General features: G+C 41.5%; 1 protein-coding gene across 2 annotated transcripts in view; it reads right to left on the bottom strand.

The window, feature by feature from the left end:
- The window catches only part of EPAS1 (endothelial PAS domain protein 1), a 114,121-nt gene that overhangs the window by 20,499 nt on the left and 66,517 nt on the right, over positions 1-27,105 (bottom strand). For both annotated transcript variants that reach the window (XM_069071625.1, XM_069071626.1), the window contains exons 3-7: positions 18,070-18,221; positions 17,399-17,483; positions 13,524-13,642; positions 13,206-13,408; positions 2,306-2,412 (exon numbers count right to left, since the gene is read on the bottom strand). In XM_069071625.1, coding sequence (XP_068927726.1) covers positions 2,306-2,412; positions 13,206-13,408; positions 13,524-13,642; positions 17,399-17,483; positions 18,070-18,221 — 666 coding nt within the window. The remainder of the gene's footprint in view (positions 1-2,305; positions 2,413-13,205; positions 13,409-13,523; positions 13,643-17,398; positions 17,484-18,069; positions 18,222-27,105) is intronic.

Below are 27,105 nucleotides of genomic sequence, written 5' to 3'. Positions count from 1 at the left end.
AGATGGTCCTACAAAAGGGGTGATGCTCACCTCCTGCACATACACGTAAACAGCCTAATAGACTGCCAAAGCAGAGGAAGAGGACCACCCCTTCCTCCTATTATATCCCCCTCCCCATATCCCCCTTACTCTTTCTTTAGTGAATTTTTTTCCACTTCTGGGCTATTTCTGATGCTCAATTTAACCTGAATTTCATCAATATTAATATACACAGTGAGTTCTCTGTCACCAGAACCTGAATATATCACCACAAGATAAATTTGTCACTGCTCTTGCAAAAAAAAAAATCCTAGCATTTGCCCCCTGGCCAAATCCAAGAAGCCATCTGCTCACTCATGGTTCAGGCTTGGCCACTACTCCCCTTCTACTCTCAGTCTGGGAAACAGGATTTGGCAGAATTTAGGCTGCAGACAGTGATTCCAGCAAACTTCCAGCAGCCCATTGTTAACTCAGGCAGACCTTCCTTTGTGTGGAGGAGGTACAGGATTAGTACTGTTAATGTTGATTAAACAGTGCATTTTGGGAAGGTTTTAATTGTATTTCTAGTGATCAGACAGGCCTGCTCTGTCACTGCAATATAATTACATCAGTTTTCTAATCACTCCCTCATCATTGCAGGCATGACAAGGGGGCCTGCTACATCACAGACAGGCTTTTTACTGCCTTTAATCTTGATTCTGTTTTTTTTTTTTCCTCCAAGAGTACATAATGTCCTCATACAACAAAGAGCCACTGAGCCCTGTCTTGAGAATTAACATGGGATAAATTACAAATCCATTTGGAAATGACAATTTTCAATTATCTCTCTTTTAAATACTGAGCTTCCCCAGTCTTTAGAAAGTATCCTCCTCCTTGCTCTGTCTCTCATACACAGTAATATGCAAACTAGAACAGACCTCCAGACTAGATTTTTTATTGTGTCACTGAGCAAAAGAAAAATGGGAACAAAATCTACCACTATTTACTACCAAAGGGTCAAAAGATGCATATGTGAGAGCAAGGAGAGAAAACAGAAGCTTCAGTTTAAGTCGATAAATTGATCCAACTTCCAACCCATACCCCATTCCTCTATCTTCTGAGTTAGTAATTTGGAGCATTTCTTCATATGCCTATTGATAGGTGGGATTTATTTTTCCTTTGAGAACTGCCCCTCAATAGTCTTATTAACTAGACAATGGCTAGCAGTCTTAAATATTTGATTTTTTTTCTCAATTAAATCTTTCTAATTCGAGCTACACTGATTTTATTTATATCTGAATGTTTCCATTTTCAGCAATAAAAATTTAAGCTTTTCCTGCCATATAATGAACATATAATTATAGAAAATCATGCAATTGTTTTATTATTATTATACCTCATGTTAATTCAATGGATCGATGATTTCATTGCTATAAGTACTTTCTCCATTGGTATAGATAGCAACCCCTCATACGTTCTTATCCTATGTGATTCTTGTTCACATATTTCTATAAATCCTCCAAAAAAGCCTTAACCCATGCCCTGAAGGACTTCTTCCAGTTAAAAAAAATTTTTTCCCCTTGATACTAGAGCAGCACTTAGCTATCTAGCTGTTATCTCTCATACTCAATATACAATCAGGCCACTTCTTTTCTTTCCCAGTCATCACTATTTTTTGTCCACGTGGGTCCATTTTGTTATTATACTTAAATAGCTAACATTCATATAATGCTTTTGTTTTCAAAGCATACCGTAGAGGAATTGCCTCCCTTGATTCTTCCAACAGACCTGTGAGGTAAATAGTGTAAGTATTCTTAGCACCATTTTACAAATAAGGAAACAGGGTCAGAAGAGAAGTGACCTACTCATGATCGCACAGCTAGTAAGTAGCAGAACCAGGATTTAAGCCTAGACCTTTCGACTCCAAATCCAGTGTTCTCTTCCCACTACACCCTGGCTTGCCCCTTTGTTTTTTTTTCACATGTTCTGTCTCTCTAAGAAGACTATGAACTACTTGAGGGAGACTGTACTGCTGCTTCCTGGGACAGTCATACACTAGGCCCTCAGGAAAGACTTTCTCCTCCACCAACTCTCCCTGTGGGTCCAAACCTTAAATAACCATTTACTCCAGCTTCTCCTATCCAAGGGCTTCTCTCCCTAAGCTGAAGGAACAGTATCCTCAGTACCTGCTGTCCTGTTCCTAGGTTACAAGGCCTTTGCTAACCTGTCGCCCTGAGGAGGGCCAACAGGGGAGGGTCCCCCTCTAGGGAACTTTACAAGTGCACACGTTATTATTCAGTGCCCAACCCATATCCAGGAAGACTGGGGAAGAAACGGAGTCACTTACGATTCTGGTGACTCTTGGTCATACTCTCTGAATCCAGGGCATGGTAGAACTCATAGGCAGAGCGGCCAAGCAACTCTTCAGGGTGGTAGCCAATCAATTCAGTAATTCTTCATTGAAAATCAAATGCATATGGAAAACACAAAAAGACCAACAGATTTAGCAAAGATGAAAGCATATCCAGGTAGCCATTGGTAGCTTTGGGTGTTCCAAATCACTATAAATCAAACACATATATTCTCTTCTCTTCCCCATCCAGGCCCTGCCTCTCCCCCACCCAAGTGCCAGTCAGGTGGGTCATTGCACTAACATTCTATTAAAAATAAGATCCAAATCAACCAACCTACTCTGCTCCAACACCACCCCATGAAGGTAGGAAAAATTATTTCCTAGCAAACTAGCTAGCTCCCTGATCAGAGAGTTCTCATGCAAACACTCACAGGTACCAACACTCAGGACAGGATGCCGACCAGTAAGAAAGGCAAGGTTGGCCTTACATGTAGGCGGAAAAGACATGTGCTTTCACGATGTGCTCTCTGGGTCATTGGCAAGACACCGTTGACCCCTAAAATTCTCCTGCACTCCTCACTGACTAATGCCTGCAATTCTACTTTAGAGATCCATCTCTTTAGCTGTGATCCAGATTATAGAACAAAACCCCCTGGAAGGAGTCCTTATCTCAAACTGTTATCAGTCTCCTGAACCTCATCAAAATGGCATTTGATAGAGAGAAAGAAAAAAAAACATACCGTGTTTCCCCGATAATAAGACCTACCCCGAAAATAAGCCCTCCCCTTACTGTGTAAGATTCCTCTAAAATAAGCCCTCCCCCGAAAATAAGCCCTATTGAGATTGCTACTGTAGTGAAGGTGATCCCCTGCGCTACACACTACATTACGGTACCCTCTGTATGCACCATCCCCCCCCCCCCCGTGAAATGCACGCCGCGCTCCGAGCTGCATCCAATCAGAGCTGCAGCAGTGAGCGTGTCATCCTGTTCTTTATTGAATTCATTATTGAATAAAGGTACATTTTTTTGTTCACATTTACCTGTTTATTAAAATTGCTGTCAATGTTCATTAAAATAAGCCCTCCCCTGAAAATAAGCCCTCTGGTGGTTTTCTGTCCAAAAACTAATAAGACAGTGTCTTATTATCGGGGAAACACGGTAGGAAAGTACTGGATATCTGAAGGGTGAGGAGGCAAGAAAAGAGCAGAGCATGGGAGGCTAAACATCCCAATTTAGCCTTATCCTAGATCCCCCCTCCCTTTTTTTTTTTTTATCAGAGAAGCAGTGAGAAGACTCCCTTTTCTAATGCAGATGAGCATAAGCTATTGCCTCAGGCACTGGGAGAGTAAGTCACTTGACCAGGACCCCACAGTCTGGAGGTGTCAGAGGCTGAAAATAACTTTGATAAATTGCACCTTCTCTATGTCATGCCTCACCAATGAAAAGAGCAAAGAAGAAACCATGACCTTTGGCTTCCTTCCTTCCAAGGTCTTTTGCTTTTTTCCAGGAGGGGTATACTATCAAGCCTAGTATGGAAGAATAAATCTGGGGAGAGTCCTTTCCATTATTCACTGGGGGCTCCCTATAACAATCACAATCCTAACTCACTTGCAAAACTCATGCCATCATTTGCTGATAGAGGCAGCTAAGGGGCACAGTGGAAATGCAGGAAGATCTCATTTGAATTCTGCCTCAGATGCTTATTAACTGTGTGACCCTGGTCAAGTCACTTAATCTCTTTGTTTTCTCATCTGTCAAAAGGGGATAATGTTAGCACCTACATCCCAGGATTGCTGTAAAAAGCAAATGAGTTAACATATTTGGGAAAGTGTTTTGCAAACCTTAAAGAGTTACATAAATGTTAATCATTATTACTACTACTATTACCACCACCACCACCACCATGACACATCTCCCTGCCACTAAAAATCATCATGACGAGGTTTTGATTTTCTACTGGAAAAGAAGATCTGGGCAAAGAAAGGGTAAAGTCTCTGCTTGTGTGGTACTCGGGGCCCAAGCCAAGTTATACCACAGCAAAGCTAAGTCAGAAAAGGCTTTAGCATCAGCTGATTTGGCTGAGGCAAAGAGGTTTCTCAAGTGAAATTCCGGTCCAGCCAACTTTAGTACAGGGGACTCACTTTCCCTGAGCTGCCAACTTTGGACTAAGAAGGATTTGTTTCCTTCCCTTGGCCTTGAACAGAGAGTGGCCTGCACACATGCTCTCTGGCCTCCCACACCAATGTCATCAGCTTAGTGTACCTCATAGCTAGGGGGAACGGAAGGAGCATTTGGGGACAGGACAGTGCTGGTCCTTATGTTGCCCAGAGCCCAGTTTCTTTACAATACATCCAACTTCTTTTCAAGTTGGTTTTGGTTTTTAAAAATTCCTTCCAGGGATATGGGGTAGTTGAGTTTGGTGAGGGGTTGATGATTAGGAGGAGGAGTTTTTTGGGGGAAGGAGGAGGAGGGAAGTATAGAAGCAAGGTAACTTGCCAAACTCAATTGCTAAGAGAATAAAAATTCATCTCTTATTAATCCAGCACTCTTATAAATACAGCATTCTCTTAGAGAGTTTAAAAATGAGGATTTGGAGAACTGAGGAGTTCATTACACCTCCCCCCCCCCCAAGAAGAGTGGAAACATTCTCTCTCAAGGTTAGTATACTCCAGAGAAAACTCTCAAAGTAAATATTTATAATAACCAAACTGATAATATAATATCCATTATCTAATTAATGAAAGATGTACAATGACATGTTTTGAAAATAGAAAAACAAGCTTATTCTTCAGAATTGCCAGAGAGTTAACCAGTAGCTGCCACAATTTATCTTGTCAACTAAAATAAACATTTAATGTTTCTTCTTACATTTTTTAAAACAGACTACCATAAAAAAAACAAAACTGGAAAATACACCGAGCTTTTATACACAATCAGCCACCATTTGAGCTGTCAAAGTTCACAAAGCCAGGAAACCCCAACTTCAAGCTCCTGGTTCTCGGCCTCTGTCTGTTAGCACGTAGCTACCCTCAATGTCCATGACTCGGCGCCAGTTTACAGGGACAGGGGATTGCAGGAGTCCAGAAAAGGCATTCCAAGCATTTCAGGATACTTCTAAGAAGTGGGCTATGCCAAACCTTGGGAAAAGAGTTTGACTCTATAAAGAATCAAAAAGCAATTGAGATCCACAAATCAGTTCAAAAACAACCAACCATCCAATTTCATTTCTATCCTACTTTCTTTTTAAGAAATATAAATGTAAAATGGTTCAGTCAATTTAATTGAAAATTAAACGGGGAACACCAAAATTTATTCAACAGATAGAATACATTTTTAAAAGTCTATTTTCATTAAATGGTACAGACAGAAGAGGAGGGAGGGTTGGAAAGGGAGACTAAACTGGGAAACGAAAAAGGAAGATGGAAGGGAGAGGAACAGAAGGGGTGGGGTGGGAAGAAGAAAGAGACAGATACATAACCATAGAATTCAAGAGAGAAGCAGCAGGAGAAAGAGAATGAAGTGACACTTAGAAATAGGGGAGACACAGTAAGAAACTATGACTTTCTATTTCCTGGTAAAGATGACTTTAAAATCAATATTACTTTTGAAATCATTGTTCTCAACTTTTAAAATTATTCTTTATCCTATGCTTTTTTGGGGGCAGGGAGGACAATTTGGAGTTAAGTAACTTGCCCAAAGTCACACGGCTAGTTTTTTGTGTTAAGTGTCTGAGGCTGGATTTGAACTCAGGTCCTCCTGACTCTAGGGCCAGTGCTCTATTCACTGCGCCACCTAGCCTCCCCGTACCCTTTTCTTTTTGCCTTCAATCTTTCCCAACATCAGGGATGCTTTCAATAAATCCCATCTTCCCACTATGCAGCCAAAGTATTTAAACCAGTATTTGGCCTTCTAGTGAACAGTCTGAATTAATTTCTTTAAGTGTTGACTAGTTTGACCTCCTTCATATCTAAGGAACTTTCAAAAAGTCCAGCACCAGAATTCAAAAACATGGATTCTGTGGCACTCAGCTTTCCTTATAGTCCAACTCTCATAGCCATGGCTTTTAACTTTATTCTATTAATAAAGAGTGTGCTAAGTAAATTAGCTATTTGCATTTAAGTTAGAGGTTAGTTCGGAAACATTCACTGAAGTAGCCCCCAATCCTGGGGCTTTGACACTACTAGGCAGAGCTTTATTAAACTAGTTCTAGTAATCATGAAGGGTCATGGTAAAAATATGTTTCCTCAATGTCCTTCATACTTTTCACTATTTTTAATGATTTTTTTCAGTTATTCCAAATCAACTAAGTTTTATTTTTATAGAGTGCTGGTTGCAGAGTCACAAAAACCTGGTTTCAGATCTTTCGGGACACTTACTTTGTTGTATATGTTTGACCTTGGGTCAATTACTTAACTGCTCTGAGACTCAGGAATAAAAGGGCTTTAGATTAGTTGAAGAATGTAAGGAACTAAGCTGAGATTGCCACTCACTGGTCTCATGAAACATACAAATATGTAAAAGCCACATTGACATAGATTCTGAGCCTACAGATATGGACTCATCATCTAGGTTGGTACACAGTGGAAAGAACACTGACTTTGGAGTCCAGAGGTCCTGGGTTCAAATCTGACCTCTGCCACTTATTAGCTATATGACCTCAGGAAAGTCTCTTAATCGTTTTAGACCTTTGTTTCCCCATCTGTAAAATGTGGGGATTGGATTTTCATGGCTTCTAAGGTCCCTCCTAGTTCTAGACCTATGAACCTAGCATGCCTGCATTTACTGCCAGCACGAACTGAATCCCTTAATTCCTTTCTCTTTTGGTAGTTTCTTTTTATGCTTTTATTTCTATTTGGTGGGCCATTTCCCATATAAATTATGATATTGGGGAAAAATCTGGTTACCAAAAATGAGAGGAGGATTTTCTGAACAACAGCAGTCCTCAAGCTTTCAATTTTAGGTATGAAGAAAACTAGTCATCAGAGTTTGCTCCTCAAACCCCCTTCCTTCCCCTCTTGACTACAAGGCATATTTCTCTGCATAGAACCTCTTTCTCCACTAGATGACTCTTGTTCATGAATTTCAACTGAAAACTGAAGTTACACGACTTGAACAGGAAACCCACATACATTGTCTTCCCTTTGGGTCGTAATGCACTGTCTTACATTATTCACAGTTTGTGTTTCTTTCTCTTATTTCCCCAACTCAACTGTAAGTTCTCGGAAGGCAAGGAGAATATCTAATGTATCTTCCTTCATAGGATTATTTATCCATAGCTGGAAGGGACCATCAAGTCCAATCCCCTCATTTTTTACAGATGAGGCAGAAAAAGACCCAGAGTAATTAAATGACTTTCCTAGGGTCACATGACTAGTAAGTGTCTGAGACAGGATATGAACCCAGGTCTTTCTGACTCTACATCCAATGCCCTTGCTACCATTTCACATTACTAGCAATGTTAGGTATATATTAGATCGTTGATAAATAGTTGTTGAGTGATGAACTCAATAGTAACTTGGGAAAACATCTAAGAGCCAAGTACATTCATCTAGGTAGAAGGGGTCAGCCCATGTCATCTTCTATTTTCTTCTCATTGCAATACTGGTCAATGATGAGTACTTTTCACTCCTTGGCCGCCTCTTTGGCTTCTTTCTGCCCACTATGTGATGTACATACATATAACAGACACATAAAAGATACATGATTGCTTTCTACAACATATCAATTAAAGAAGTTCTGTTGTATTGAGATAATTAATGGCGAACTTAGTGGGGTTTGCTATAGAAGAAAGAGTAAACCTCAAACAAGCTTGGTTCCAAATCATCTGCATCCCTTGCCCTTGATTTCCTGATTTAAAATGCTTTTCTTTCCTAGCTAACATTTATATAGCACTTGAAAGCATGCAAAGCACTTTACAAATATTTATCTTATATGATCCTTTATTTGGTGGCAGACGCTGCCTTTCTTGCTCCATTTTTCCCCCACTTCTTCAACCTGTTGTATTTACAGCCTCTTTGGGCCTAAGAAAATAGCCCCAGGCTGCCACCAAGATCATTTTATAGGCTCCAAACTGTCTCACATTTTCCTTCTAATTTCCCTTATGGGAAAATGGTCCCTTTCGTAGGAAGCTCATGTTCTCTTATGTGTGTCACATTTCATTCTATCCGGTATAATTCCACATTAATACCGAAAGTAGGAGGGGAGAGCCAAGCCCCTTCCTTATTAGTTAATACAGGTAAGCAATGTTTTTTGGAGTGTTCATCTCTGGCTGGGTATCAAGGAACTGGGTGTTTAGTGCATGGGGAGGAAAAGCAAGACAAGAAAACAAACAGATAATAAAAATAGCAAAAAGAAAAAGTCTAAACCTAGTTCAAGCAAGTGTAAACAATGCCTAGGGATTAGGAACTTAAAATAGCTATGGGCTATGGCTAAATTGGCTAAACTGCCCATGTGCCCTTATTCACTAATCTGCTAATCACTTCAACACAACTTCTCCCCCACTGCACAATTAATGTCATTACATGCCTCTCTCCACTCACCACTTCAGCATTACTGAATTTAGAGTTTAGTTCCTATAATTAGGTCTCTTGAAAGATTAAAGCTTGCTGCAAAAATTGCAAAACCCTCCGTAGACTTTTTAGAGTAGTTCCACTTATTGTGAATTACAAAACCTTAAGCCTTTGTATGATGACAGCAATAGTTATTAAGTGCTGATGATTAATTATTATTAATGTTGTACAGATCCCTTTACAAGGCACTGGAGGAAAGTTTAGATAAGCCAAGATGAATTAAGATAAGATTGGGTCAGGTTTAGATCTTTGCTCTCATGAAGCTTGCCCTTTACCACCATGGCTAAGACACAAGTAGCCATGATGCATGATATGTGCATTGGAGAATTACAGAAGGGCTATGTAAGGTCTAGATATCTGCTCTCTGCTCTTTACTGCTCAGTGAATATGGCTTGCCCCTAACACCATTGGGATGTTGGTCACATTTGCTTCTGGTGTTCAGATTCTTCCCTCTTTTTGCACCCATTTCCTCTTTCCTGACATCTCCATGCCCCTATGAGGCCTGCTATTCTCTTCTGACCAATATCAGCTCTATGTGCTAGCTCTCAAGGGTAATTATCCTTTAATAGGGATCAAAGTCTCAGACTAAAGGAATGAAAAACTCCTGGTAGAATTTCATTGGTGGAGAGGGGGAAGGCAAGGAGGAAGGAAAGTTAAGTTCAAAACAGTAATATTAGCTTGGGCAGCTGGGCCATCCCAATGTCCCTCAAGTTATATCACGTAGGTTGTCACCAATTCTGTGTACGTAGAAAGTATACTTTGGCACTTAGCACTATATAGTATATATCTATGTGTGTACATGTATGCATGTATCTACACATATGTTATATATTGTGTAAATATATATACATATAAACACAATACATACATACACACATCTAGCTAGCTAGCTAGCTAGCTATAGTAGGTGGATGGGCCAACTATGATCCTAGCGTCAAATCTGGCCTGCTGACTGTTTTTGAGCCATCCTTAAGCTAAGAATGGTATTTTAACCCCACTACAACTCAGAATTCCTAAGCTCAAGTAATCCACCAGGCTCAGCCATCCCAGGAGTAGAAACCATAGATGTGTGACACCATGCCTCTTGAGAATGAAACTACCCTTTGGAGATACAACACTACAAACATATACACGCTCACAGATCTAGAAGCCTGAAAAAACAGCTGGTCCTATCTCTCAGAAAGTAGAGGGTGGGGGTAATCACATTTAGCTTTCCCTAGCAGGTTCAGAGGCCTTCATTTGTTCTATAGATGGCTTGTAGATTGGGTCTAAGGGGGTTAGAGCTGAGGGAAGGAGTCCTGGTAGGTTTCTACTATGAGGGTCAAAGGTGTTGCAGCTTTGCAGAAAAGGGGTGGGAGAATGACTAACTGGAAGAAAGGGTCATCTGACCAGTACCCAGGCCAGGCTAGAAATAGGCAATTAGAAATAGGGAAGGGAAAGATTAATCTGGACCAAGAAAATGAACTTTTACTCATTAGGAAATGAGAAGTCTAAACTTCTCATAAACCAGTTCTCACAGCCTATATCTCCTGGCTGATGGACTCTGGAGAAAAGAGTTATAAAAGAGTTATAAAATTATTTCCTAAGTGGTTTCCTTTTTGGTTGGGGAAGAGATTATTTTGCTTTGTGTTCCCTTCATTCAGCCTTCAGCTCAGAAATGCTAGCTTCAGGTTTCTTGAGGAATCATGGATTTAGAGCTAGAAGGGGCCTGAAAAGCCATCTGGCCCAACCCCTTCCTTTTACAGAAGATGAATATAGAGGTCCAGAGAGGGCCATTCACTCTGCTTGGAATGAGAGAGAAATAAAACAACAACTTTGTTAACGACAACTATTGCCTCCCTCCATTGACTTCCCATGCTCTGAGGCCTTGTGGTGGTGAAGAAGTGATCCTGGGTTCTCAAAGGCTATCCTAATGAAGCTTATTTAAGTTAGATAGGTTTTAGAGTAAGGACCCAGGTAACAGACTGAGTAGCTGTCATCCAAGGATCAGACTAAGTTATGAGAGAGACTTATTAAGAGAAAGTTGGCCACCATTTTTTTTTGGTCATAGTAACTCATGAAGCCTACCTCCTATGGCTCAGAGGCAGAGGGTCCATTTTAATGACTAATGAAACAAATCTTATGATTTCCTAAGGAGAAGTCCTGAGGTGGGGAGACAGGAAATTAACAAGCATATAGGTATGTTCTTTGTAGGGACTATATGACTAGACACTCCTGTAACTGGTAGAGGCTCCTGAGGAACTGATGCCTCGGGATACTGTGGGAAGCTGGGAAATACTAGAGGAAACCTTACAGATGCTCGTGTAAGTGACCACATCACTGTCCTACTCCATAAACCCTAGTGGTTCCCATTTGCCTCTAGGATAAAATATAAACTCTTTTGTTTGACTTTCAAGGCTCTTAACGACATAGTCCTCCCCTATCTTTCTAGTTTCCCACACTTCACACTTCAATCAAACTGGCTTTGCCCTTCCTCATACATGATCCTTCATCTACCACTTCAGAGATTTTGTCCTGGCAGTTTTTCATGCCTGAAATACCCACGCTCCCTCCCTTCTACCTCATAGGATCCTTGCTTCCTTCAAGTCAAGCACCATCTTCTACATGAAGCCTTTCCTGAAGTCCCTATTTTCTATGCCATCTTTCCCCAAATTCCTTCCTATTTATTTTGTATGAATACTGTATATACATATTTATGTACACTCATCCTCTGATAAAATGTAAGCCCAAGAAAAGGGATCATTTCAGTTTTCTCTCTGTATTCCTAGCACCTCCACGATGTCTGCTTAATGAATTGTTTACTGATTGATGGGTTGGTGGACTGATTGGCTGATGGTCCTTCAATTTTACATGTGAGGAAACTGAGGCTCAGAAGGTCTCAGTGATCTCTCTCACAGTTACTTAGTGGTAGAGGCAGGACCAGAATCTGGCTTTCCACTGTTCTTTTCACCATCCCATGCTGAGCAGAAACAGAGGATGCTTTTTGAGATGGGGCAGGGATGGGCCATTTTCCACAGGAAAATGCAACAAGTTACAGCTGTAACTGAATATAATTTAGATGGGCCAGAACTAGCCTGGTATGTAAGCTGGACTTGTCTTCACGGTCCTTCTAGCCCTCTAGATATGCTCATTTTATTCTTCAACCATCCACACCAACCTCCCCTTAATTCCCCAAGTCTCAGTTGGTCAACTGAGCAGAGAGAGTGACGAAATAGGAGGGAAGTGACCCGCAGTGGGGCATCTCCCAGGAATCTCTGCTGAGACATGAGGCTTCCCTCCCCAAACCCAAGCTCTTTCAAACTCTCATCCTGACTTGGGCACCAGAGATGAGGGGATCCTCATTTTCAATCTTAGTCCTAACAAAGGTTAAATTCAAGAGAAGATTCAGGGTCAGAATGGGGCCCTGCTTAGGAGAGATTAGTGCAGGTTGAAGTCTCTGGACTAAAAAGCTTTTGGGCAAAAGGCCCAGAGGGTCTGAGGAGGAGAACAAAGCCCAAGAGGAAAACCACCTGGGGAGGAAGAGAACAAGAGAACGCTAGGGAGCTTTCGGTCACAGTTTCCAGGCGGGAACCCAAAGCCACCAGCTGGTGTTTCACTTGGAGCAGAGGGTGGGGCCTGGCTGGGCAGAGTGAGTGTAGTGGAGAGTATCCGAGGGGTGCTGGGCTCATTGAAGAATTCTGACACAATTCAAAAACACTAACACAACATTTGAGAATACATGACACAAAAATGGGTTAGATCTGGTTCCAAATGGGAGGAAAGCTGAGGCAAGTACTGGAAATGCATAGATGGAGATCTTTTCCAAAAAAACAAACAAAGAGTCTACAGATATGCAGGCGTATGTGCCCAGATACACAAAGATGTAGGCACCTTGTACTGGCTAGCATTTATATAATGCTTTAAGATTTGCAAGACACTTTACATATGTGTGACCTCATTTGATCCTCACAACAACCCTAGGAGGTAAGAGCTACTATTATCTCCATTTTACATATGGGGAAACTGGGGCCAAGAGGAGTTAAGTGACTTATGCAGGATCATCAGTTAGTAATTGTCTGAGAGAGGATTTGAACTCAGGTCTCCCTGACCTGCCTTAAGCATATAAAATAAACATAATCTACCTGTGAGGTATACCCTAACATGTATACATATATGCAAATTACAATTTGGGCACATATATGGTTTCAAAAATAAACCTATGTCTCTGTGCACAAGTGCTTAAAATATATGTATGTATGTGTGTGTATATATACATACACATGTGTGCATAGACTCAGACTCATGTATGCGCTGCTCAGAGACACACAAGCCCAGGTGCCCTTACCTATCATCACAATAGGTGAACTTCATGTCCATGCTGTGACGGCTCAGGAAGGTCTTGCTGTCTAGGGGGATGTCCATGGTGGATGGATGCTGGATGGGCTCACACATGATGATGAGGCAGGTGAGTAAAGGCTCCTTATACCCACAGAGGCTGTGGGGGGCACAGCTATTGTAGACCTTCACCTGACCTGTGCAGTGTAAGACCTGGGGATGGAGAAGAGATCTAGAATGTTACCATTGCTGTAGAGGAAGAGTAGGCAAGGGAGTTCCCCAAAGGGAGCCATGTTGGGAGCACCACCCATACACACTCCTCTCTTACCTTCCATGTGGCAGATTTTAGGTTGACAGTCCTGCCTCGGTTGGTGACGGTGCATTTCATCCTCATGAAGAAATCCCGCTCTGTGGACACATCTTTGCTTTTCTTCCCAAAACCAGACCCTTTGGGGAAGGGAGAAAATAAACCAAACAGTGGTGGGGGTATTAAAAATTATGCCATACGAAGGTTAGTTGAAGAAACTAGAGCATTTAGCCTGGACAAGAGAGGAGTTGGGGAGGAAAAAAAATCAGCATTTTAGAGTATCTGAAGGGCTTTTGTAGCAAAGGATCAGATTCATTTTTTCATGACCTCGGAGGGCAAAACTAAAAATGAGCAAAATTATAGAGTGGTAGATTTTAGTTCAATAGGAGAGAACTTGTTAAAGATCAGAGTTCTCCAAAAGAAGAATGCTTTGCCTCATAAGGGAATGAGTTCCCCATGTTTGTCGGTAATCAAATGGAGGCTGGATGATTATTTGCCAATGACGCCATGGGGTGGATAGGTGGGTGGGAATTCCTATTCAGGTACAATTTGGACTAAATGATCTCTGGGGATCCCTTCCAGCTCTGAGATTCTGTGGATTGGACTTCACCATTTTGGCCCAGACAATGGACACAGAAGCAATTTGATGATACTCGAGGAGTCTTATATTTTAATCTCTTTAAGGGACTCCAAAACCAACTCTCTTCCCTCCTCCCCTTGCAAAATGTAGCCTATGGATCACACAATTACCTCCTGTTTCTACTTGGCTTGATCCTCCTGTTTACTCAGAAGAGCCTGACTATAAACTCTCCGAGGGTGGGAAAAGTACCAGCTCTGGAGTCAGGGACATGGGTTCATGTCCTGCTTCTCCCACTCACTGTCTGTGTAGCTATGGGCAAATCATTTCACTTCCCTGAGGCTTAATTTTCCTTATCTGTAAAATAAGGAAGTGGAACTAGATGACTTTGGAGGTCCCTTCAAGCTCAAAATTTAGGGTATCTTTTCCTTCTCTTGAATTATCACCCCAGGATCTAGAAAAGGACTAGGTCAGGAAGGCCTATGTTCAAATCTGACCCCCAGATGCTTAGTAGTTCTTGGCTTACCATTTAACCTCTTAGCCTCAGCTTCCTTATCTGCAAAATGGGAGTCATAATAGCTCCTACCTCAAAAGGTTGTTGTGAGAATCAAAGGGAATCACATTTGTGTTTTGCAAACCTTAAAGCGCTATATAAATGCTGGTTAGCTAGGCCTTGGATCCTATTAATGATGAACTTTATTTTGTACTTTGTTATCTTTCTAAACATTAATTAAATTAATAATAATGAATTAATTATTAATTAACATAATATGTTACTGGGTATCAATGCCTAATAGACTGAAAACTCCCCAAGGACAAAGATCATGTCTTATCTAAACTCTATACACTTTTCTTTTTTAGGATGTAAAATGAGTAATTTTTACTACATTTATTTTTTTTAAGTTTTGCACAAACAAAATCAATGCAGCCAAGCTCAAAAAAAAAAAAAAGCAGAAAACTGGGGAATTTTTTTTTTACAATAAGTTTCTTTCCCCAGAATGATCCTCTCTGGTACATAGTGGGCCATTTCATAAATATTTGGTAAGTGAATGAATACTAAACGACTCCTAGGATCATAGGCATAAAGCTGAAAGGGACCTCACAGGCCATCTAGAACAACTTCTTCATTTTATAGTTGAGGAAACAGAGGCCCATGGAGGTTAAGAAAATGCCCAGGGTTACATAAGGAACAAATGGCAGGGGGGATATTTGAACCCAAGTCTACTGACCCCAGAGCCTTGGTTTTTCCCACTGCATTGTGCTGTGTCCCCTAGGAAAGATAATTGCTGAGAAAAATCCAAGCCTATTTCTTAAGGGTGGTAGTGTGTGTGTATGTGTATGTGTGTGTGTGTGTGTGTGTGTGTGCACACGTGTGCATGCACTCATGTGGTAAGGGTACCTTTACCTGTGGTAAAGGTATATGGTAAAGGTAAAGGTATTGCTGGAATTTAGATAGGTCAAATAATCTGTCCAGGGTCACAAATTAATAAAAGATCACAGCTGGGACCCAAAGGCCTCAGTTTCTTCACCTGTAAAATGGGGATGATCACACACTGAACCTCCCAGAGATGTTATGAGGAAAGTACTCTGACTCTTAAGGCATTCTAGAAATGTTAACTATTGATATGACTGTACTATGAAGGCTCAGAAAGTATGGCAGCAGAATGCAACAAACTTCATCTGGGTGTCTCTAACCAAGCCTCAGGCTCAGAACATGCATATATTAGATCTGGTCTGGAGGCAGTAAGTATCTCCAGAGGGGCCAGAGGAGTAGGAGAAGGAAAGGAAGGAAGGAGAAAAAATTTCTGATCTTGCTGTCCAGTTTCTTCTTAATAAGGTTGTCTAGAGGAGTTCCTCTTTTTAAAGTGGGTGAAGTTATAGGCTGACCTCAAAGGGCAATTGTGCTGGGGTTCAATCCCAGCTTCCCATTGGTTACCTCATCCAGCAAGAACATATGCCCCTAACAGGGAAGTCTAGAAGTGAGAAGTTGCACAGAGACAGACAGAGGCCAGGAGGCACAGCCAGGAAGTCCTTTGCTCTGCCTGCCATCTTTCCCTCCTTTCCTCTCCCCCCTCCCCACCTCCTTCCTACAAATCACCATAGCAATAGAACCTTCCAAGAGTTTCAGGTACAAGTTGTCCATTGGTTGCTTGGTCCCAGCAGAGGCCATGCTTCTGGATGGATCAAACCAAGCACAAACAATAACCAGCATTCATTTTAGGTGGATATATGTCTCTGGTTTGAGGGGGTGGGTATTTTTTTTTTTAAGAAGAGATCTCATTTTGGGTGTGCAGTCCAGGTAATAGGAATCACACCTCACATTTCTATGTGCTACATGCTCTTAGTTCTATTTTACAGATGTGGAAAATGAGACACAAAGAGTCTGATGACTTGCTTATGTTTTTCCTTCCAACCAAGGAGTGTCAGAGATTGGATTCCAACCCAGCTCTTTCCAGACTCCAGGTCCAGAATGCTTTTTGCTATAGCACAAGGCCTTGCTATATTCAGAGTGGCCTATATTTGAAACCAAACAACCTCAACCTTTTAACAAGGAGTTCTGTAGGCAATGTCTTAACCCCCAGCAAAGAACCATATACTTGGGAAGGGCTCAAAAAACAAACCGGAATTGATTCTCAGAATAAACACCAGGCCCTATAGTGGGCTAAGACAGAGAGAATATTTTTGGGGACACCTCTTAATCACCCTTGATTTATGCATAAGGGAACTTTTACATTTAGGATTATGCCTCCCCTATTATAGGAAGGGAAATTCTTTTCTCTCCATCCCACTCATGGTACAGCATGATCTCATGCTTCTCCTGGCCACACAGTGTTCCTCAACTGGTATTCCATTCAAGCCTGTCCTCCCTGGGCAGACCACTGTACTCTGGTCTTTTTCTTGCTTCCTCTCTCTTACCAAAACTTAGTCTTTCAATATCCTATCAGGAATTAATACGTACTAATGAGTTAATGTGTCACCCTGTCCTAGGTAACATGTGAATAATTAAAGGAGTCTTGCCAGGGAAAGATACTTTAACCCAAGGGAAATTCCACCGTAGAGATGGAATTTCTTGAGTTAAGGCAGGTTCACAGTGAAATATATTGGAGTAGGAGACCTTGTAGCACCTTACGAATCTTACCATCTGGTCTCCGTCCATGCAGCTGATGCATACTACCCAGTTCTACTGCATGAAAATGACTAGATTATAATAGCTAAGAGTCTCCTTCCTTGTGTTCACAGACAGTGGACTCCTGACTCATGGAACCACAAACTTCCCCAGGATTTATTAAAGGCAACGTGAATTGGAAAGTCACTTTACCATTCTTTAGAGTCAGGTTCTCTCGGATCTCTTCATGGTCACAAGGGTGAGTAAAATCAAAGATACTGTGTCCAGTTAGTTCCACCTATTCCAAAAAATAAGATGAGTTGGGGCACGTGAGTATCATTGTTCCTGCTACAGGGATGAAGGAACTCAAGAAAAAGGTCAATTTGCTGGAGCAGGGATGGGGAAGGAATTGATTCTAGGTAGCAGTGTATTGGTAAACATTTAATAACCAGCTCTCCCAAAATGCATGACACACTTTTATCATTCTAGACAAATCAACAAAACAAAGGATCAGACTGTGATTTGTAGAGTTTGCAGATCTCTGAGGTGTTAAGTGTTAACACTGAAAATTTAACAATCAGCCAGAGGGGCTCCAGCACAACCCAGGGTGTCCTGAATCACTAGAAACTACAGGTTGACACCAAGATGGAGAAAATACTACAGCTTTTAGAGAAGAAACCAGATCGGAGACAAGCTCTAGGATATAAATTTCCTCAACTAAGAGCTTTCCTTCCAGGGTTGGGGGTAATCACTGCCCTTCAATTTCTGGTCAGTCCCAGGCTAGCCTTGGAGGGGTGTCTGTGGGAGGGGGTGTCGGTGGGAAATAAATCATCTCTGCTACAAGATGAAAAAGCTCAGAGAAGAACCGAGAAGGAGGAACCAACCTGTGTAAGGCCCATGAACTTGCTGATGTTTTCTGACAGAAAGATCATGTCTCCATCCTGAGTCACCACAGCAATGAACCCTTCCAAGGCCTTCAGGTACAAGTTGTCCATTTGCTGGTCTGCTTCCACTTCGTTCTCATTCTCAGTACACACTGGAGGGAGAGGGCAGAGTAATAATGACTTGCACGAAAATGGATCCAATGGATAAAATCGTGTGTTTCTACAAATGCATAGAGGTTGCCTCTGGATAGATAAACCAATGTGCACATGTACACTCAGGCAGGAGAAGCAGAGTAATGGGATGGATAAAAGGCTGGTCTTGGAGCTAGAAAGACTTGGGTTCTAGGTCCTTAATGTACTGTCTGTAAGACCATAAGCAGGCTGTATCTCGGGATACTCCCCTAGGACCTTCCTACTAAGTTAGAGATGGGTTCTACTGACAGAGCAGGGAGTTCTCACACCAAGAGTTCTGTGGCTGACTATGTAGGCACACAGATTATATATATATATATATATATATATATATATATATATATATATATCACGACTCAAAAGTCCTGGTGAAGTTTTAAGCTACTTAAAACTGCACTGAGACGATGGGGACATAACTAATATTGGGGCGTGGGGGGGAGGAGGAAAGGTAAGGTAAGTTTCCTCCTAGCTCTTAATTTTATGCTTCTATAATCTGGAAATAAGGGAATACTCTGGTTCAAAAGAGAAAAAAAAAGAAAAAACTATTGGGACATCCTCCATATGTTACAACTAAAGCAGACCAGTGGACTCCATCAATGAACAACAAAAAATTTATTCGGGAGAGTTAGGAAATGGAATGTTTTAGTTAATCAAATGTTTTTATTGATAGTTACTCTATATTCTAAATACAGATAAAAAATTTTCAAGGAATAAAATATATAACATTGGAATTGCACTGAAGACAAAATCCTTCCCCCCCCCCCCCAATTCTGAAAGGTACTTTCTGGATCTTACAGGATGGTACAATAGGAAAGGATGGAAAGAGTGATGGATTTAAAGTCAGAGGACCTGAGTTCAAATCTTGCCTCTATCAACTATCTGTATGACCTTGTACAGGTCACTTAAATTCTCTGTGTGTCAGTTTCCTCCTCTGTAAAATGAGGGAGTTGGAGTAGATGACTGAGGTTCCTTCTAGATCTAAATATATAATAGCTAGTATGATTTATTATGATATGATCCTATAACATTACTATGAATATCAATTATTAATTTTAGGAGGATGGAAAGAAATCCTACTTTACAGCAAGAACCTCAGTGTTCACTTCCAGGCATAGAGTATATCCCCTTGAAAATCAAACAATCACATGATTAAAAAGAGTATTCAGGAAGCTGAATCTTCTTTTAGACATTATTCCACCCTCACCCCATCATTTTTTTTTTGAGGCCTAATATCCCTGCCTATTGTCATGGTTGGAAATGAGGTTTGGGTATGATTCCTTACCCCAAATTCTCTAAATAATGGCTTTCTTTGGAGAACCATTCCCAATATAAGGCATAAGGACTAGACATATGATCTCACTAGTAAGGGGAATCTCCCATGTGAGGAAAAGCCCCTTTACTAATGCAGGTCAGCACCTTCTCTGAAACTCATTGTCCTGGAGAGTGGCGTCAAACCTGCAGTCCCCAAACACTCCTAAGAATAGCTTGAGCTAAATTAAAATGTAATTGGGAAATATTTAGCAAACTAAATAAAAATGTGATAAAACATAGTTAATATGAATATGTGGTTTTCTAAGTCACTATGCACCTGGAGGGATCCTTCTGTTTGGCTTAGTGGCTCCTGTTTCTGACCCCACTGAGATGTTAAATGATTTGCTCATGATGTTGTGACTCACACAGACAGTATATGCCCCCCGTGAGACTTGAGTCCAAATCTTGACTAGGAAGCTGTGTACTATGCTATACTTCCTCTTGGCACCTCTCCCACCCTCCCAACATAAACTCAATTCAAATTTGTGTTTTCAAATAAGAGTATAACAATTTGGGCTCCTTTCTTCTGTTGGGCTCTTTGATTCAGGCAGCAGACCCTGCTCCCCAGTTATTCAGTCATGTTTGATTCTTTGTGACCTCATGGACCATACTGTCCATGGAGTTTTCTTGGATTAACTAGAGGTTAAGTGACTTGCTCAGGGTCACACAGCTAGTAAGTGTCTAAGGCTGGATTTGAGCTCAGACCTAGCATTCTATCCACTGAGCCTCTGTTCCCTAAAGGTTCATCAATCAGTGAATGGGGAACCCAAGCCCTATGTTAGTCCTTGGAAGCTCACAGTCTGGTTGGAAAAACAATATTCTCCTGCCTGAAACAAGGAAAGACCGTTTCAAGCCAAGATAGAGGCCAGAGTCAGCCTGTAGGGTCCAGGCTAAATGCTCTACAGGGGTGGGGAACCTGTCTGTGGCCTTGAGTCCACATGTGACCTTCTAGGTCCTTGGGTGCAGCCTTTTGACTGAGTCCAAGTCTTACAGAAGAAATCCTTTTATTAAGGGGATTTGTTCTGTGAGATTTGGATTCAGTCAAAGGCTACACTTGAGTGAGGACAGGTTCCCTGCCCCTACATCTAGGAATTCACAGTATCATACATGTAGATCTTGAAGAGGCCTTAGAGACAATCTAGGGCAACCTCCTCATTTTACAGATGAGGGAACTGAATCCCAGAACTTCCTGAGGTCACACAAGTGGTAAGGAGAAGAAGCCAGAGAGCAGGGGTAGTTAGGAAAAGCTTCACTAGAGGATACAGGACCAGAGACAGGTCCTGGCAGAGGCGAAAGGTCTAGACTGATGCTTAAAGGTAAATGGACAATTCTGAAGATAAATGTTGGTGGTAGTGTGCGTGATGGATTGGAATGGGAAAAGGCAGTCTAGAAATTAGAAAGGAAAACCTGTGAAAACACTGACATACCAATTACTTTGGGCAGCCACTGGCCCATCAAGTGCCCTGTTGATATTTGCAAAATTTAAAGACTCTGCACTTGTCTCAGACAAAAAATGCTTGGTCATCCAGACTGTTGGCCATAACCCAAACCAAGCAGGGAAGGCAGAACCCTGGCTAATCCAGCCTAATCTGTGTTTCAAACCACAAACTCTCATTTGCTTTTCCTTACCTCTCTCTACATTCATCCAGTGCTGGCCACAAAAAAGCCTAGAGAAATTCAGGTATGCCTCATCTTAAGCAAACTCAATCTGGATTTACAAGGCAGTTAAATGAGGGAGTAATTTGTTACCCTATGAAAGTCTATTTGTCTTTTAAGTAGAGACAACCCCTCCCCTCTAGAGTATACCACAGAATTTGACTTATAGGCAGCTTTTTCAGGAATCCATTTCTTGTATAAGTTGAGCCCACCATAGATTAGACCAAGGTCAAGTTTATTAATGAGACTCCCTCCTCACTCACCAAATTTGGACTCAGGAACATATTTCTACCCTTTTGAAAGGAAATGGACCCAATATAGAGCTTCCCTATAAAGGAATGTCTAAAGTGATGATAGTGCAATGAATTGGGCCTAGAATCAGGAGGCCTCATCTTCATAAGTTCAAATCCAGCCTCAGACACTTCCTAGCTGTGTGACCCTGGGCAAGTCACTTAACCTTGTCGGCCTCAACTCCTCATCTATAAAATGAGCTGGAGAAGGAAATGGCAAACCACTCCAGTATCTTTGCCAAGAAGACCCCAAATGGCATCATGAAGAGCTGAACACAGCTAAAAGAACAGTAAGAACGAGGTGCTATTGGGTCCATTCCTTACACACTGGGCTGGGACTGCTGGGTCAGGGAATCTGCATGATTCCAAACTGCTGTCTTTGACAGACAAAACCAGACTAAGCAGGTCTTCAGTCTTCTCAGATGTTTAATTACATACAATGGTGTCGGGGTCGCTTTTCCTCTGCCTCACCCTGACTAACAGGAGGGAGTGAATGGGGGGAATTTCTCTTTTGCTCTCCGTCCTTTCCTGGCTGCTGGGAACAGGGGAGGTAGTGGGCCTCTGGGGGAAGAGGGCTCATTCCTGTGTCTGATCAGGATCCTGGTGAGAATGGGAGGTGTCTCCCTCGTCCTTGAGTCTTACTCCAGAGTAGGACCCTGCCCTCTGCTAGAGAATTGGCCTGCTGAACTGATAAGTTAATCTGCTGATACACTAATGGGTACAGCTAATAAGTTAATGCAAAATATGGGGTGCAAAGAGCACTGGAAGGAGAGTCAGAAGGCGTGAGTTCAAGTACTGGCTTGAGTACTTGGTAGCTGCATTGCACTGGGCAAGTCAGTCATTCTTGATAAGGCTCAGTTCTCTCATTTGCAAAATAAAGTGAAAGATGCTTCCACCTTCCTCTAAGGTTTCTTGTGGAGAAAGAATTTCACAAATGGTAATGTGCAATATAATGTTAGACGTTATTACTACCCTTCTCAGGAAACATAGCTTCAGTTTTAATGCAGTTTTTATGGAGACATAGCACCTTGAAAAAAGGCATGACCCACAAATAGAGACTATTTCAGGCCCTGGAGCTGCCCATGAGGGAGATATTTGAAGTAAGGAGTTTTTTAGTAACCCTCCTTTTCCTAACATCCTCACCTCCACCCGCCATTCACAGTATGGGTGGTGGGGGCAGTTTACTGAAAATCACTATAACTTTTGTCCTGGGACCTAGGAGCAATGAGCCTGGATTGAGTCTCCTTATGGTCATATCTTGGGGTCCATATCTGCTTCTCTGTCTTGCAGGTGATGCCCATAGGAGCTCTGAGGAGTTCTGGCCTTGTCCCAGAACATTCTCAGGTCCCTTTCCATGAGTTAAAGAGTACAGACTAGAGTCAAAGGACCAGGGTTCAAATCCCCATTCTACTATTTGCTATTTGTGTGACTCTGGGCAAATAATTTTACCTCCTTGGACCTGTTTCCTCATCTACAACGAGAAGGACAGACAAGATCAAGGGTTGTTAATGCAAGTCCTATGAACTTTCTTTTTTTAAGATGTGGTAACTCTATTTCAATATAATTGGCTTCCTTTGTAATCCTATATATTTATTTTGTGCATTTAAAAACACTACTCTGAGGAATCTATAGGCTTCACCAGACTGTTGCCAAAAAGTACCATCATATACACAAAAAGTTTAGGAACCCTGGGCTAGATAATCTGTGAGATAGGCTAGTTATAAATCTTATCACCTTGTGAATTCAAGGGCCACTCCCAACCCCATCATCATCCTACAACCCTACACTAATTGTCTAGAGGCCACAAGGTAAAATGAGGCTACCCCTTCAGTAGGTACCACATGACTGAATGCCTCACCATACAGTCACATACTGTTCATTGTTTTCTGTGTCCATGTTTTGTTTTCCCCGAAAGATTATAAACTCTTAGAGGGAGGGCACAGATATCTTTTGTACTGCCTAATAATATAGAATTGGCCGAGCACACAGCAGGTATTAAAACATATTCATTCAGTCAATAAGGATTGACTAATCTCCATCATGCTCCTAGTGATTGATTGTTGGGGGAGTTGATTACTCCATGAATCAACAAGCATTAATTAAGTACCTACTACATATCCAGTATTATGCCAGCCCTTGTGGAGAGTACAGAGAGATACAAAACAGACTCTTTTTCAAGGGGTTCACAGTCTAACAAAAAAGACAGGAGACAGACACAAAAGGTGAAATCACCAACAAGAGGTTGGAGGAATGAGACCTAGTTGATAGGATCAGAACCCCTGGATTCCATCTATCTAAGCTTACACAGCTCACTTAACCTCTCTGAGTTTTAAGCTCTTCCTCTGGAAAATGGGGGCAATAATTCCACCACTCAGTTATACAAATCAAAGGATGTGTTCAGTAACTTACAACCACCAAGTATATTAATTGTTAGCTCTAATTACTGCTTGGCACAGTGGCTGAGCACATAACAGAAGCTCAGTAAATATTTGGTGAACGGTTAATTGATCTTTGGTTCTAACTCATTTCCACCCCTGCCATTGCTTTGGGTTTAAGCCCAAAGGAAGCCAGCTAATCATTGGCACAGGAGCTGGGCTGTCTCGGGGAAGGCTCCCCACAAGGTCTAAAACAATATTCTTTAATGCTAAAAATAGGCCAGGGAAGTAGGCTTTGATGACTCCCCACTGCCCGGATGTGCGCTGGCCCCGAATTTGGGGGCACCTTTTCCAGAGTGCTGGCTCGTTTCCTTCAGGCAGAGCAGCCCTGTGAAGAGGGAGCTATCATGTAGGCCCAGGAGCCAAAGGGTGCCAGGGGTTGGCCATCCACAGCCAGGGTAAGCAAAAGCATCGTACGCCTGGTTTGGATTTTTTAAGGCTGTGGCATCAGAGCAAGCTTCTCCAGGAGGGTAGATCTTTACAGTAACTGAAAAATTTCCCTCATAGGAATTTTCAAAACCAATTTTTGTCCAGTTTTGGAAAATCCTACTTCTGCTCCCCCAAATCTTACAGCTAAAACAAGAATAGTTTTTGTGATTTGCAGAATACCTTAAGGACACAGTTCTTTTTTACCTACTTGGGGATGGGGTTAAGGTGTGAGTCCACCTGGCTTATCTTTTAAATGTTTTACATTTTCCTTGAGCCTAGCACTTATACTACCCTCTGCCTTGGCAATTAACCAGCATGTTGCTCAGGTGAGGCTAACTGTGTAATATTAAGCTTGAACCAAAGAAAATGTAAGAACCCAAACTATGGATAGGAAAATTATCTTACTATGAATTTCAAAGCCAAATATAACTTTTTAAAATGATCTGCTACTTTGTAGTATCAGTGTTTCTGAACCCAGCACTTATTAGCTGTGAGACCCAGGGCAAATTACATTTACATCAATGAATTAGTTGCCTCAGTTTCCAACTTTGCAAAACAGGAGGAATACTAATATTTGTACTATTTATTCTTTAAGGTTGTCGAAGAATTCAACAGAAATGTGAGGTGTTACTGTCACTACTAATAACAGAGGCATACATAATTGATAGAATGCTGGCTTCCAAGCTGGGAGGACCTGGACTTAGTCTCATCTCTGGCACATAATGGCTGGGAGATTCTAGGCAAGGTCCTTAACCTCTCAGTTCTTGAGGCAACGCTCAGACCATAAACTGCAGAGAAAATTGTGGGTCTGCATCCTAGAAGGGGTTTCCTCATGTAAGACTTTCCTCTATCACTAAAATCACAGGTCCAATACCAATCCTTATCCATGTATTATGAATAAGTATCTCAATTAGGATAGATAATTTTACATAGTTATAATTTTATATAGATGATTTTATATAAATTTTATATTTTATTAGTTAATGCTATAAAAGGCAGGATAATGAAACAGAAACAGAAATTGATTTGTAATCAGAAGACATTAACTGGTACCTGTGTGACCCCACCAGGACAAGCAGACAATTTTCTAGGCCTCATTTTCCTCATGGGTAAAATGATAGCATTAGGCTAGACCAGAGGCCCTTAACCAGAGTTCCATGAACCTAGGCAATTCTGAGCCTACTTTTCCTCCTCTCTAAAACGAAGGGGAAGGAGCCAAACAATATCCAATGTCCTTTCCAGTTTAAAATGTTTTGAAACTATGCTTCTTCAGGTCACTTTCAATTTTAAAATTCTAATTCTGTGACTCTATATAAAGTGTGAATGTTCTCAGGAGAATGGCATGTGAACCACACAGAATGACTTAGCAGGGGCTCATATTTGAGCATGAGTGGCTTCAGTCACTTCTTGTGACAGGTAGCTGACAGAACTTGGTGGTTTTGACTTGAGGTTAGTAGGATGGAAAGGGAGGAGGAGTATCTTACACAATACTTCTCTTGTATCCCTCCTAGCAATTAGGAAGAGGAAGGGGAATGATGGCATCAGAGACCTAGGGCAAAGGAATTGTTAGAGTGAAAAACAAGACAGACTTTGCCTCCTTCACAATTTTACCATGAGTTGGCTCTTCCTATAAGCCTTTAGTTAAACCTACTGGGGATAGGGGTGGAGGGAGGGAGGAACATGGGGCATAATGAGCAAATCCCGAGAGCATTTCCACTCTCCTCCCCCCCATTTTACCATCTTTCCTCTAGTGGGCTAGAAAGCCCAAAATATGGGTTTTTCATTAAGTCCAATGCCACTCCTATGTAACTTTCCAGGAATCAATCCAGCTGCGCATCCTTTTCAGGGAATAAAACACATGCCTTTAAATGCCTCTCTGGTTTTAAATGAACAGGGAAAAAGCAGTTTAATGCCCTTTTTTAAGGGGGTTCGGAAGCCGCTGATTTATTTTCTAATAAAACCAAAGTTTGCATATTTGATTCAATTCCAAGGCAAATGATAATACCCAGCAGGCAGCGCTGTTTCATGGAGATGATAGCCTACCAGGCCTCTGTTTGCTGAACACCTCCCACAAAAAAAACTTGAGAGCAATCCAGCGACCCACCATTACACTGGCCTTCCCTCCAGTTAAGAGGGTGTTCTGTTCCCTGCTCCACATGGAAGCAAATATTATAAAGCCATTGTTTGAATCGGCTTCCTGTGATACTAATCTCAGTCAGAGGGAAGGTCCCGACCCACAGCCTGGATTTCTAAATGTTACAGGTTTCCTCTCCAACATTCCCACCCACAACTGCCTACTGAGAAAATCAAAGGGAAATGTGTCTGTGAGTGAGGACCGAGTTTTTCTCAAGCAAGTCTTGGTATTTTGTACACTTTTCACCTCTGAGCTGTACAACCAGGTATTTCCTATTATGAAATGGGCCTGAATGGGTGAATTGCTCTGGGTGCAGGGTGCAAGGAAAGAGTTCTTGAACAATGGACTCCCAGTGAGTGCTTGCTTCTTTTTGAGAGACATTGCTGAAACAAGAGCCCTCAAAAAAAAAAAAAAAAACAACCCCAAAGCTGTTGTTTCGATTTTTGTTTGTTTGTTTGTTTTTGAATTTGGTTTCCTTTTCACGATGTTCTTCCAACAGATTCTGTGCTTAAAATAGGATTACAAGTTGTTTTTAAAAGAACATGAGTAAATTAATGCTTTTTTTAAAAAAGAACATATATACTCCAAA

The sequence above is a fragment of the Petaurus breviceps genome, unplaced genomic scaffold, assembly GCF_028583685.1.
Source record: "Petaurus breviceps papuanus isolate PSGF00001 unplaced genomic scaffold, PetGlider_PUasm1.0 90842, whole genome shotgun sequence".
Taxonomy (NCBI): domain Eukaryota; kingdom Metazoa; phylum Chordata; class Mammalia; order Diprotodontia; family Petauridae; genus Petaurus; species Petaurus breviceps.
Note: the sequence above shows the minus strand (reverse complement) of the source record. Positions and strands in the feature narration are given on the sequence as shown.